This window comes from Spironucleus salmonicida, chromosome 1, assembly GCF_000497125.1.
Source record: "Spironucleus salmonicida strain ATCC 50377 chromosome 1, whole genome shotgun sequence".
In the NCBI taxonomy this organism is placed as follows: domain Eukaryota; phylum Fornicata; order Diplomonadida; family Hexamitidae; genus Spironucleus; species Spironucleus salmonicida.
The window spans coordinates 683,313-696,823 of NC_090596.1; the positions used below are offsets into that span (position 1 = coordinate 683,313).

The 13,511-nt window shown below is 44.9% G+C and overlaps 7 protein-coding genes and 1 non-coding gene across 8 annotated transcripts; 5 read left to right on the forward strand and 3 right to left on the reverse strand. All coding sequences in view use genetic code 6, as the record gives it.

Annotated features, from left to right (window-relative positions):
* Positions 1-87: 87 nt before the first annotated feature.
* SS50377_20381 (Adenine phosphoribosyltransferase) lies at positions 88-861 on the forward strand (the record flags this gene model as incomplete). Its single annotated transcript, XM_067904324.1, has 1 exon — positions 88-861. One exon carries the CDS (start codon positions 88-90, stop codon positions 859-861), a length of 774 nt encoding a protein of 257 aa, XP_067767806.1.
* Positions 862-912: 51 nt separating this feature from the next.
* SS50377_20382 (Dynein intermediate chain) lies at positions 913-2,517 on the forward strand (the record flags this gene model as incomplete). Its single annotated transcript, XM_067904325.1, has 1 exon — positions 913-2,517. The coding sequence occupies one exon, from the start codon at positions 913-915 to the stop codon at positions 2,515-2,517; it is 1,605 nt and encodes a 534-aa protein (XP_067767807.1).
* Positions 2,518-2,599: 82 nt separating this feature from the next.
* SS50377_20383 (uncharacterized protein) lies at positions 2,600-5,965 on the forward strand (the record flags this gene model as incomplete). The annotated part of the gene is made up of 1 exon (XM_067904326.1): positions 2,600-5,965. The coding sequence occupies one exon, from the start codon at positions 2,600-2,602 to the stop codon at positions 5,963-5,965; it is 3,366 nt and encodes a 1,121-aa protein (XP_067767808.1).
* Positions 5,966-6,063: 98 nt separating this feature from the next.
* On the forward strand, positions 6,064-6,136 carry SS50377_t20003. Its single transcript has one exon. It is a non-coding gene; the product is annotated as a tRNA-Val (tRNA).
* Positions 6,137-6,829: 693 nt separating this feature from the next.
* On the forward strand, positions 6,830-7,378 carry SS50377_20384 (uncharacterized protein; the record flags this gene model as incomplete). The annotated part of the gene is made up of 1 exon (XM_067904327.1): positions 6,830-7,378. One exon carries the CDS (start codon positions 6,830-6,832, stop codon positions 7,376-7,378), a length of 549 nt encoding a protein of 182 aa, XP_067767809.1.
* A 45-nt stretch (positions 7,379-7,423) lies between these two features.
* On the reverse strand, positions 7,424-10,789 carry SS50377_20385 (uncharacterized protein; the record flags this gene model as incomplete). The annotated part of the gene is made up of 1 exon (XM_067904328.1): positions 7,424-10,789. The coding sequence occupies one exon, from the start codon at positions 10,787-10,789 to the stop codon at positions 7,424-7,426; it is 3,366 nt and encodes a 1,121-aa protein (XP_067767810.1).
* Positions 10,790-10,871: 82 nt separating this feature from the next.
* SS50377_20386 (Dynein intermediate chain) lies at positions 10,872-12,476 on the reverse strand (the record flags this gene model as incomplete). Its single annotated transcript, XM_067904329.1, has 1 exon — positions 10,872-12,476. One exon carries the CDS (start codon positions 12,474-12,476, stop codon positions 10,872-10,874), a length of 1,605 nt encoding a protein of 534 aa, XP_067767811.1.
* A 51-nt stretch (positions 12,477-12,527) lies between these two features.
* SS50377_20387 (Adenine phosphoribosyltransferase) lies at positions 12,528-13,379 on the reverse strand (the record flags this gene model as incomplete). Its single annotated transcript, XM_067904330.1, has 1 exon — positions 12,528-13,379. One exon carries the CDS (start codon positions 13,377-13,379, stop codon positions 12,528-12,530), a length of 852 nt encoding a protein of 283 aa, XP_067767812.1.
* Positions 13,380-13,511: the final 132 nt, after the last annotated feature.

A 13,511-nucleotide genomic window follows, 5' to 3' on the forward strand; every position in this document is an offset into this window, starting at 1 on the left:
CTTATTTTAAAGATATAATAGGTATATTGTCCGCGATAAACATTTGGCAACGACGAGGGCATCCCGAGCCGCTGCGGCATACTAGGAATGCTGAGCAAGCAGGCTTTCCACATTGGCTTGCCTTTCAGTCGTCTCCGGTCACCACCTCGCCCGCTGATGATGGTTGGCGGTACCAGCAGGACAGCATGGACGCCATTGACCCGCGTAGCCAGCCCTTCAGCTACGGGTGGCAGCTTGTATTAATCTAGATTCTTAGGAATCTTGAACCACAAATCTAGGATTATTATGCGTAGTGCAACAGAAGATTTGAGAACGTCCCTTCCTTTATCAATGGAACGCGTCAAGCTCCTCGCCCGCGACATCCCAGACTTCCCTACTCCAGGGATCATGTTCAAGGACTTCGGACCTGTATTCGCAGACTACGAGGCCTGCGCCTAGCTGCGTTCCGCGCTCTACGCCCAGGTCAAGCATCTGCCCATTACGAAGGTGCTGATCCTGGAGACGCGCGGCTACCTATTCGGCACTCTACTGGCATAGGACCTCAAGACCGGCGTGGTGCCTGTGCGCAAGGCCGGCAAGCTCCCCGGCGACACGCTGCAGATCACATACGACCTGGAGTACAAGAAGGGCGAAAAGTGCGAGATCCAGGCGGGGCTGCTCGGTCCCTCCGACATCATTCTCATCCACGACGACCTCATCGCCACCGGTGGCACCGTGCAGGCCGCGATCGACCTGGCGCTGAAGGCCGGCGTGAAGGCGGAGAACATCTACGTCAGCTTCATCGGCAAGATCACGTTCCTCAAGGGCGTGGAGAAGATCAGGAACTTCAAACAGGTGTTCAGCCTGATGGACCTGGACTGACCCGTTAATGTTTATTTATTATATAGTATCAATCCCAGCCACCCTCGAAATATGTCCGAAGCCTCCCTCTACGAGCAGATCGTGCGTATCCTCACTGCCAACAACTACGAGGCGCCCGACAACCTCGTAAACTTCTCCCACGCGCGGTAGGAGTTTCTGCCCACCAGTTTCTCGCGAAACGCCAAGTTCCACGTGGTTGTCGACGGCTCTTACCAGCTCAAGGCGGACTACGAGGAACCCAACGTGCAGCACAGTTACGATAAGTAGTCACAGGCCACGCAGACGTAGTTCAAGCTGACGCAGGCCCTGACGGTCCAGACAGCGCAGGTATCGTTCGCCCACAGCACCGGCATGATATCCCGGAGCGGTATCTATGACCTGTACAGGAAGCCTCGTGCGAAGGCCACGGTGCATACAGCCTTCGACAAGGAGGTGACGCTGTTCTAAGCGGTGGTTCTGACGGAGCGCATTGTGGCACAGCAGATCGGTCGAAAGACCATCACGGAGTACGTGATGTGGCAAGGTAGCCGGTAGCAGCCGCACAAACTTCTGTACACCATCAACCAGGTCAAGCAGCAGGTGTCCTGCATCCGGTTCCACCCCCAGCGCAAGGATATATTCGCGGTCAGCTACGGGAACCGCAACCAGCAGAACACCACGAAGACATCCTACTTCGAAATTTACTCGGTCAACAACATCTTCAATGCGATCTACCGAGTCGAGACCAGCACCGACGTTATGTGCATGGCATGGTCCCCGTTCTAGTACAACATCATCATCGTGGGGTTCCTCAACGGACAACTGGCCGTGTATCAGATCGACCAGTGCATCACGCTACTGCAGCGCGTCCATGCCCACGATGAGTTCGTGTCCTCGATCTCCTTCAAGGTCGATCGCAGCCAGTTCATCTCCACCTCGCTGGACGGTAGCTACAAGCTGTTCGAGATCAAGCAGAGCCAGCTCAGGGAGATTCACTCCGCGAAGATCTACGACAACGGCTACGAGAATGATATCTACGCGAAGAACGTCCCCACCAGCCAGCGGACGTCCATCCTGGGCGTTATCTCGAGCAAGTTCTGCCAGGACCCCAAGACGTCCTTTCTGATGTTGCTGGGGACGGACTCGGGGGTGGTGAGGATGCTGTCCTCGAGCCTGTATCTGAGCGTGATTCAGACCTTCATCCAGCACGACATGGCCGTGTACTCGGTCGACTTCAACCATTTCAACACGGACCTCATCGTGTCCGCAAGCGAGGACTTCACTGTCAAGCTCTGGCTCAAGAAAGTCCCCAAGCCGCTGCTTTCGTTCGATCTAGGTGAACCCGTGATGTTCTGCCGGTTCTGCGAGGTCAAGTCCACGGTGCTCATCTGCGTCACCACCTCCGGAAAGGTGTGCTTCTTCGACTTCGCCACTGACAAGGACACCTTCATCGTCCAGATAAACCTCGCTATGGAGGTGTCCACAGTTGAGATCTCGGCAGAGTTCATGATTCTGACTGTCGGGGAGGCCAGCGGGCAGGTCAGCGTGATCAAACTGAGCTAGTGGTGGAAGGACTTTGACCTGCGGAAGCTGGAGAACCGCAAAGAGGATATGCGGCGCAAAAACATGGATGCGGTGGCGCAGTTCATAGACTAGTGCATGCGCGGTATGAACTGAGGTTCGCGGAACACCAGCTCGGACCGCAAATCACAAATTCCTTATTATACGAGCACCCACATTTCACACCATTCCACTAAATATGGAGACCTTGAGAGCGTTTGCGTAGATTATGACTCCTGCCGAGGCAGCTGTGACGGCCGAGACCTTCAAGTTCCCCGAGTCATCTTAGACCCCTGTTCTGGCCACAGAGCCGTAGGACTTTGATCAGTTCGACGCCTTCCTGGTGGAGTACACTAACATCCAGCTCAAGGAGGATGAGATTCGCTACAAGCTAGCGAGCAAGCTCCCAATAGAAGACATTGATGCATACGCGATTAATGTATTCGATAACGACTTAAAGCCCCCTCCGCAGCTGCATGAATCACCAGCATTCCCGATATACTTTAGACATGCGTAGGCCCCTACTTAGATCGTGTCAAAAGCCGAATTTACAGAGAACTTCAACAGCCTCACCGATAGCATGTTTGCTAATATCGACATGAGCAATTTTGTTGTCGCAGGAGGTGCAGTTCTATCATGCTTGCTACCAAACTGCCGTTTTTCGAATATTGAGGCATCCCACTAGAAGTAAATTGGATTGGACATCCAGTAGCCGGTGCCAGCAGACTTATCCGGTCTCAACGGGTTCTTCACCTCGGACATAGACTTGTTCGTAGTTAACTGTACACAGGAGGAGGCAAATCTCAAAGTAGACCGACTCATCGAGCAGCTGCAGACCAACTCTGGCTCTAAATTGATATTCCGTTCTAGCTAGGCAGTCTCGCTGCTCTCAAAGCACCGTGATGTATAGATTATATTCAGAATTTACAACTCGATGTCAGAGATCCTGCTTGGCTTTGATATCGACTCTGCGGCAGTCTGCTACGACTTCTAAAGTTAGAATGCGTACTTCACACCGCGTTCTCACTTCGCAATTCTTTCCCGCACCAACGTCCTGAATCAGCTTAGGAGAAGTAAGAACTATGGCTAACGACTCATTAAATACGCCAATAGGGGGTTTTAGATTGCAATTCCTGGGTTCTCTCGTAACTGCCTGGTCGTTTAAAAGCTTACCAAGAATGCCGACCTGGTTGATCAGAAATGTCATTTTAGGACTAAAAATGAGCAGGTATACCTGGAGGGCCTGGTTCGATAAGAAAAGACCGGCAACCTGCTATGCTCAAGTGAGATTAACCAGATTATCGAGGCTGAAATTGGGAGTTCAGTAAACTTCTTAGGAATCGACTAGAAATTCTATCAACAACAGTGTCGGCTAGTTGGTGTCGTTCTGTAGAACACTCGAATCGAAAATCGTATATAGAACGAGAAGAACCGTATGGCGCGTAACCTATAGACTGAGGCGAACCGAGGATTCAAACAGTCTATGGCGGTTGTATAGGGATGTGTTCAGGATGACAAAGTAGGAGAGAACCCGGTGTCGTATAACCTGACTAAACATACAGAGACTGATGTACTCTCACATCAATTTGCGTTCTAGTCGGATTACTGCATTCCAACGTCATTTGGCTTCCACTCGCAGAATGCTATCGAATATTCTCTGGAACATCCACGTTCCTTACCAAACCTCTACATTGGGCCTTATCGCTAGTAGTTTGTTAATTTCGTTATAGAAAACCCAGGAAAGTAGGATCTATTCACATCAAGCTTCCACCCAGACAATTCATATGGTTTTTATGGAGACCTCAGATTATTTTGCGGGTAAAATGTATTTTTGCGCAATGAAATAGCAACAAAGTAAAGTTTAGAGTTTAAACTCTTTTTCCTAAATCACTTCTGTTCTCTACCCCCATAGATTGCTGCTGATATAGTCTAAAGTAAGGAAGAATAGAAAAAGTATGTACAGTATAACCTATATAAGCAAGAAGTCTCCGGATGTGTTTAAATAAGCCAGCTCCACTCAGTACAAATCAAGATACAACATATGAGATAGCTTATATAGCAATGCTCGGAGATTTGTTGTTAGAGATAACTTGACCAGGAAAGCAAGATTGTTATTAAGGATAATGATCGCCAGGTGCTGCGTTGGACCTGGTATTTGTCGGAAACAGAAATTGAGGCTCTTGATGAATCTTAGTCCCTGCAGGCGAAACTTGCCAAAAATTACTTCGTCCAGATATTGGAAAGCAAGAAATCTGGCAATCTCCTAGCTGAGTATGAGGAACAGAGCCGTTGGATCGCTGAATTCGAAAACACTTTCCAATGTGATGTTGCAAAATTATTTTAGCAAGTACTACATGGAGACCAAAGCACAACTGTCCTAGGATAGACATATAATATTCCTAGTAAGGAGGCTATTATTATATTTTTAAATGAGCTTAATCTATTAGCTATTGCTGAGGTAGAGCTATTCGAAATTTAAGGAAATGAGTTCCAGTAGAGCTATCATGACAGCAGGCTAGATATCCGTTTCGAGGTATCACTCAGTATTGACAACATGGATTATATCAGACAACTGATGACATCCCAATTAAGCCATACTTTTATCGCATTAGCAAAGGTGCAGATTTAGCCTGACCTTTCCTATATGCTTATTACGTTTAACATGTCGAATATTTACACTCTTAATGAATTACTCCCAGAAGTTAGCTCATTCGATACCATGTTTTTGTTTTATTAGTAGTTCTTAGATATGGTACGCAACCATCTTATCCTGCCATCCAATAGCAATTTGTATGTGTTCCGCTAGTCCTTGATATTCTATGATTTTGCTAGGAATGCTCACCAGCATATAGCTCTGGAGCATGCGGATAGTTACCTAACAACTTAGCTCGGTATAGATGAGAATCTAGTACGCTCGATGAAAACATTTATTCCAAGTACAACAAAATCGCTCGAGCTACCAATCACTCTTATCAGACAACTTCTCTATAAGCAAGGTAGAGCCAGCAGCCAACTCATACTAAATTTGAATGGGGCTGGAGTTGATGGTATTCTTCTTCCATTTAAGATTGTCAAAACATCCAATTAAACTCTGGAGCTGACGCGTGGTGGAGATTTTCTCAGTACTATTGACCTTTTCAAGCAGATAGGTGATCTTAACTATTAAACGCTGACCACACCACAATTATATCTTCTGGGAAAGGCAATTGCGTATGCACTATTTAATCAGATTTAGCTAAATCTCACCCACCCACTACCATTGGTGTTTTTTAGATCGATTTTAGTTGGAAAGTTCTATATGTACAACAAATTTGAGGCAGAGATAGCACGTTTTGACCTTTCAAAATTGAATGTTCACCACGATATCTTAACTGTTAATAATTAGGAAATACTTAGAAAAGACATGCATAATGATCAGTTTGACTGTATCTGCGCTAATCAAGAGGCTTCAGGGTGTAAGTTCCGTATAACTAGTATTATTGAGGGCTTTGAGACCATGGGAGGTATCAGATAGTTTGGCGTTCTCAATGCCGTCTAGGTTGCTAGGGTACTCTCAGGCGAGTGATAGCTTAAATAATTTGTAATTACGGCAAATATCTTTTTAGGAATTAAATATCGTTTAATATAAATATAATTATAATATATAGTAAATTATTAGTAACAACCTTTATGGTGTAGTGGTTAGCACATAGCATTTACGTTGCTCAGGTCCTGGGTTCAATCCCCAGTAAAGGTATGTTTTTTAAATTTTCATAATATATAATTTTTCTTCACATAAACAACTATTCTAAAATGGGAAAATGTTAATCTACTTAATCTTGTTCAGGAGCTCAGATTAGGTTAGAGGAATGCATTCGACCATTACCCAAAGTTACTATTAGCAAAATAAAAGAGAATCCTATTTTAGAACTTGCATCTGGTTATTTTATAACAAAACCTGAAATTAAAACTAGCTAGATAGAAGAAGATTAACAAAACGAGATTTGTTTTTACTAGATACCAGCAGATAATATATTTTAATTAAGTTATGAAAAAATTAATGAGTTAGAAAAATAAAATAAGACAATAAAGTCATTTGAAATAGTTGATTTAAACATGCGATATAGTGAGGATCTTTGATGCAATTTTTCACTTTCGCAGCTAGTTTAGCAAATACCATAATGATATAATAAATGTATAGATAAAAATCATAAAACAAAAATAGTCGTACCAGTAATGATACAATTAATTACTAACACTATTAGAAACATGATATACAAGATTAGCGGAATTAAAGTGCCAGATAAGCATGATTAGTAATATTAATAATTAAAAACCTTTATTCGTTTTAGGATAATAAATTATTAACATTTTATAGTATATTTTATGATTTTTAACTATATAATAGTATTTCTATATAATTTAAAACAAAATATCTAAAATTCAAAAAATGTCTTTCCCATAAACAGAAAAAATTATATCCACACTTTAATCAGAACTTGAAAGTTCTTTATAAATACAGAAAGATTTACTTTAATAACTATTAGCACATCAACAAACATAACTTTTGATTAAGTCATTATATGCAGAAAATCTAAATATTTCTACAAAATAAGAATAAATGAATTTGATACCAATTATTGAAAAATAAAAGATGCGACTAAAAGTAGACTCTACATCAATTTTTCGACATGCGGTGAATCTGAAAGAACTAAGTAATAATCTAGATTTAGAATTGCATAATTTAAAAGCTAAAGTCCACAAACTGGAAAGTCTAGGTGTCCTGAAAATGGTTAAAAGCAATAAATAAATTTAATAAAGCTTTAAAGAATTAAATGAAGCAAATCGGTCATACTAAGAGGAGAAGAAATAGTTTCTTCATTTGACTTGTGAAAAATTTATTAGCTATTGTGGAGCCAAAGAAGTTAAATCTATGAAGTTAGCATTATAACATAAGAATTAACAAAATTGGGATGAATAAATTAGCAAAATTGAGTGAAGGTATTACTAGATTTACGTGCAATTAATAATACTCTTTAAGCTATCACTCGCCTGAGAGTACCCTAGCAACCTAGACGGCATTGAGAACGCCAAACTATCTGATACCTCCCATGGTCTCAAAGCCCTCAATAATACTAGTTATACGGAACTTACACCCTGAAGCCTCTTGATTAGCGCAGATACAGTCAAACTGATCATTATGCATGTCTTTTCTAAGTATTTCCTAATTATTAACAGTTAAGATATCGTGGTGAACATTCAATTTTGAAAGGTCAAAACGTGCTATCTCTGCCTCAAATTTGTTGTACATATAGAACTTTCCAACTAAAATCGATCTAAAAAACACCAATGGTAGTGGGTGGGTGAGATTTAGCTAAATCTGATTAAATAGTGCATACGCAATTGCCTTTCCCAGAAGATATAATTGTGGTGTGGTCAGCGTTTAATAGTTAAGATCACCTATCTGCTTGAAAAGGTCAATAGTACTGAGAAAATCTCCACCACGCGTCAGCTCCAGAGTTTAATTGGATGTTTTGACAATCTTAAATGGAAGAAGAATACCATCAACTCCAGCCCCATTCAAATTTAGTATGAGTTGGCTGCTGGCTCTACCTTGCTTATAGAGAAGTTGTCTGATAAGAGTGATTGGTAGCTCGAGCGATTTTGTTGTACTTGGAATAAATGTTTTCATCGAGCGTACTAGATTCTCATCTATACCGAGCTAAGTTGTTAGGTAACTATCCGCATGCTCCAGAGCTATATGCTGGTGAGCATTCCTAGCAAAATCATAGAATATCAAGGACTAGCGGAACACATACAAATTGCTATTGGATGGCAGGATAAGATGGTTGCGTACCATATCTAAGAACTACTAATAAAACAAAAACATGGTATCGAATGAGCTAACTTCTGGGAGTAATTCATTAAGAGTGTAAATATTCGACATGTTAAACGTAATAAGCATATAGGAAAGGTCAGGCTAAATCTGCACCTTTGCTAATGCGATAAAAGTATGGCTTAATTGGGATGTCATCAGTTGTCTGATATAATCCATGTTGTCAATACTGAGTGATACCTCGAAACGGATATCTAGCCTGCTGTCATGATAGCTCTACTGGAACTCATTTCCTTAAATTTCGAATAGCTCTACCTCAGCAATAGCTAATAGATTAAGCTCATTTAAAAATATAATAATAGCCTCCTTACTAGGAATATTATATGTCTATCCTAGGACAGTTGTGCTTTGGTCTCCATGTAGTACTTGCTAAAATAATTTTGCAACATCACATTGGAAAGTGTTTTCGAATTCAGCGATCCAACGGCTCTGTTCCTCATACTCAGCTAGGAGATTGCCAGATTTCTTGCTTTCCAATATCTGGACGAAGTAATTTTTGGCAAGTTTCGCCTGCAGGGACTAAGATTCATCAAGAGCCTCAATTTCTGTTTCCGACAAATACCAGGTCCAACGCAGCACCTGGCGATCATTATCCTTAATAACAATCTTGCTTTCCTGGTCAAGTTATCTCTAACAACAAATCTCCGAGCATTGCTATATAAGCTATCTCATATGTTGTATCTTGATTTGTACTGAGTGGAGCTGGCTTATTTAAACACATCCGGAGACTTCTTGCTTATATAGGTTATACTGTACATACTTTTTCTATTCTTCCTTACTTTAGACTATATCAGCAGCAATCTATGGGGGTAGAGAACAGAAGTGATTTAGGAAAAAGAGTTTAAACTCTAAACTTTACTTTGTTGCTATTTCATTGCGCAAAAATACATTTTACCCGCAAAATAATCTGAGGTCTCCATAAAAACCATATGAATTGTCTGGGTGGAAGCTTGATGTGAATAGATCCTACTTTCCTGGGTTTTCTATAACGAAATTAACAAACTACTAGCGATAAGGCCCAATGTAGAGGTTTGGTAAGGAACGTGGATGTTCCAGAGAATATTCGATAGCATTCTGCGAGTGGAAGCCAAATGACGTTGGAATGCAGTAATCCGACTAGAACGCAAATTGATGTGAGAGTACATCAGTCTCTGTATGTTTAGTCAGGTTATACGACACCGGGTTCTCTCCTACTTTGTCATCCTGAACACATCCCTATACAACCGCCATAGACTGTTTGAATCCTCGGTTCGCCTCAGTCTATAGGTTACGCGCCATACGGTTCTTCTCGTTCTATATACGATTTTCGATTCGAGTGTTCTACAGAACGACACCAACTAGCCGACACTGTTGTTGATAGAATTTCTAGTCGATTCCTAAGAAGTTTACTGAACTCCCAATTTCAGCCTCGATAATCTGGTTAATCTCACTTGAGCATAGCAGGTTGCCGGTCTTTTCTTATCGAACCAGGCCCTCCAGGTATACCTGCTCATTTTTAGTCCTAAAATGACATTTCTGATCAACCAGGTCGGCATTCTTGGTAAGCTTTTAAACGACCAGGCAGTTACGAGAGAACCCAGGAATTGCAATCTAAAACCCCCTATTGGCGTATTTAATGAGTCGTTAGCCATAGTTCTTACTTCTCCTAAGCTGATTCAGGACGTTGGTGCGGGAAAGAATTGCGAAGTGAGAACGCGGTGTGAAGTACGCATTCTAACTTTAGAAGTCGTAGCAGACTGCCGCAGAGTCGATATCAAAGCCAAGCAGGATCTCTGACATCGAGTTGTAAATTCTGAATATAATCTATACATCACGGTGCTTTGAGAGCAGCGAGACTGCCTAGCTAGAACGGAATATCAATTTAGAGCCAGAGTTGGTCTGCAGCTGCTCGATGAGTCGGTCTACTTTGAGATTTGCCTCCTCCTGTGTACAGTTAACTACGAACAAGTCTATGTCCGAGGTGAAGAACCCGTTGAGACCGGATAAGTCTGCTGGCACCGGCTACTGGATGTCCAATCCAATTTACTTCTAGTGGGATGCCTCAATATTCGAAAAACGGCAGTTTGGTAGCAAGCATGATAGAACTGCACCTCCTGCGACAACAAAATTGCTCATGTCGATATTAGCAAACATGCTATCGGTGAGGCTGTTGAAGTTCTCTGTAAATTCGGCTTTTGACACGATCTAAGTAGGGGCCTACGCATGTCTAAAGTATATCGGGAATGCTGGTGATTCATGCAGCTGCGGAGGGGGCTTTAAGTCGTTATCGAATACATTAATCGCGTATGCATCAATGTCTTCTATTGGGAGCTTGCTCGCTAGCTTGTAGCGAATCTCATCCTCCTTGAGCTGGATGTTAGTGTACTCCACCAGGAAGGCGTCGAACTGATCAAAGTCCTACGGCTCTGTGGCCAGAACAGGGGTCTAAGATGACTCGGGGAACTTGAAGGTCTCGGCCGTCACAGCTGCCTCGGCAGGAGTCATAATCTACGCAAACGCTCTCAAGGTCTCCATATTTAGTGGAATGGTGTGAAATGTGGGTGCTCGTATAATAAGGAATTTGTGATTTGCGGTCCGAGCTGGTGTTCCGCGAACCTCAGTTCATACCGCGCATGCACTAGTCTATGAACTGCGCCACCGCATCCATGTTTTTGCGCCGCATATCCTCTTTGCGGTTCTCCAGCTTCCGCAGGTCAAAGTCCTTCCACCACTAGCTCAGTTTGATCACGCTGACCTGCCCGCTGGCCTCCCCGACAGTCAGAATCATGAACTCTGCCGAGATCTCAACTGTGGACACCTCCATAGCGAGGTTTATCTGGACGATGAAGGTGTCCTTGTCAGTGGCGAAGTCGAAGAAGCACACCTTTCCGGAGGTGGTGACGCAGATGAGCACCGTGGACTTGACCTCGCAGAACCGGCAGAACATCACGGGTTCACCTAGATCGAACGAAAGCAGCGGCTTGGGGACTTTCTTGAGCCAGAGCTTGACAGTGAAGTCCTCGCTTGCGGACACGATGAGGTCCGTGTTGAAATGGTTGAAGTCGACCGAGTACACGGCCATGTCGTGCTGGATGAAGGTCTGAATCACGCTCAGATACAGGCTCGAGGACAGCATCCTCACCACCCCCGAGTCCGTCCCCAGCAACATCAGAAAGGACGTCTTGGGGTCCTGGCAGAACTTGCTCGAGATAACGCCCAGGATGGACGTCCGCTGGCTGGTGGGGACGTTCTTCGCGTAGATATCATTCTCGTAGCCGTTGTCGTAGATCTTCGCGGAGTGAATCTCCCTGAGCTGGCTCTGCTTGATCTCGAACAGCTTGTAGCTACCGTCCAGCGAGGTGGAGATGAACTGGCTGCGATCGACCTTGAAGGAGATCGAGGACACGAACTCATCGTGGGCATGGACGCGCTGCAGTAGCGTGATGCACTGGTCGATCTGATACACGGCCAGTTGTCCGTTGAGGAACCCCACGATGATGATGTTGTACTAGAACGGGGACCATGCCATGCACATAACGTCGGTGCTGGTCTCGACTCGGTAGATCGCATTGAAGATGTTGTTGACCGAGTAAATTTCGAAGTAGGATGTCTTCGTGGTGTTCTGCTGGTTGCGGTTCCCGTAGCTGACCGCGAATATATCCTTGCGCTGGGGGTGGAACCGGATGCAGGACACCTGCTGCTTGACCTGGTTGATGGTGTACAGAAGTTTGTGCGGCTGCTACCGGCTACCTTGCCACATCACGTACTCCGTGATGGTCTTTCGACCGATCTGCTGTGCCACAATGCGCTCCGTCAGAACCACCGCTTAGAACAGCGTCACCTCCTTGTCGAAGGCTGTATGCACCGTGGCCTTCGCACGAGGCTTCCTGTACAGGTCATAGATACCGCTCCGGGATATCATGCCGGTGCTGTGGGCGAACGATACCTGCGCTGTCTGGACCGTCAGGGCCTGCGTCAGCTTGAACTACGTCTGCGTGGCCTGTGACTACTTATCGTAACTGTGCTGCACGTTGGGTTCCTCGTAGTCCGCCTTGAGCTGGTAAGAGCCGTCGACAACCACGTGGAACTTGGCGTTTCGCGAGAAACTGGTGGGCAGAAACTCCTACCGCGCGTGGGAGAAGTTTACGAGGTTGTCGGGCGCCTCGTAGTTGTTGGCAGTGAGGATACGCACGATCTGCTCGTAGAGGGAGGCTTCGGACATATTTCGAGGGTGGCTGGGATTGATACTATATAATAAATAAACATTAACGGGTCAGTCCAGGTCCATCAGGCTGAACACCTGTTTGAAGTTCCTGATCTTCTCCACGCCCTTGAGGAACGTGATCTTGCCGATGAAGCTGACGTAGATGTTCTCCGCCTTCACGCCGGCCTTCAGCGCCAGGTCGATCGCGGCCTGCACGGTGCCACCGGTGGCGATGAGGTCGTCGTGGATGAGAATGATGTCGGAGGGACCGAGCAGCCCCGCCTGGATCTCGCACTTTTCGCCCTTCTTGTACTCCAGGTCGTATGTGATCTGCAGCGTGTCGCCGGGGAGCTTGCCGGCCTTGCGCACAGGCACCACGCCGGTCTTGAGGTCCTATGCCAGTAGAGTGCCGAATAGGTAGCCGCGCGTCTCCAGGATCAGCACCTTCGTAATGGGCAGATGCTTGACCTGGGCGTAGAGCGCGGAACGCAGCTAGGCGCAGGCCTCGTAGTCTGCGAATACAGGTCCGAAGTCCTTGAACATGATCCCTGGAGTAGGGAAGTCTGGGATGTCGCGGGCGAGGAGCTTGACGCGTTCCATTGATAAAGGAAGGGACGTTCTCAAATCTTCTGTTGCACTACGCATAATAATCCTAGATTTGTGGTTCAAGATTCCTAAGAATCTAGATTAATACAAGCTGCCACCCGTAGCTGAAGGGCTGGCTACGCGGGTCAATGGCGTCCATGCTGTCCTGCTGGTACCGCCAACCATCATCAGCGGGCGAGGTGGTGACCGGAGACGACTGAAAGGCAAGCCAATGTGGAAAGCCTGCTTGCTCAGCATTCCTAGTATGCCGCAGCGGCTCGGGATGCCCTCGTCGTTGCCAAATGTTTATCGCGGACAATATACCTATTATATCATTAAAATAAATAGTATCTAGTTTTATCTCTAAAACCTGAAATTTTCCGCTAGCTAATACTAAATTTTAGGTTTAAAAAATTTATGTTCATCACAATCATTTTATACCTTATAAAATAGCGCATCCTATACCTT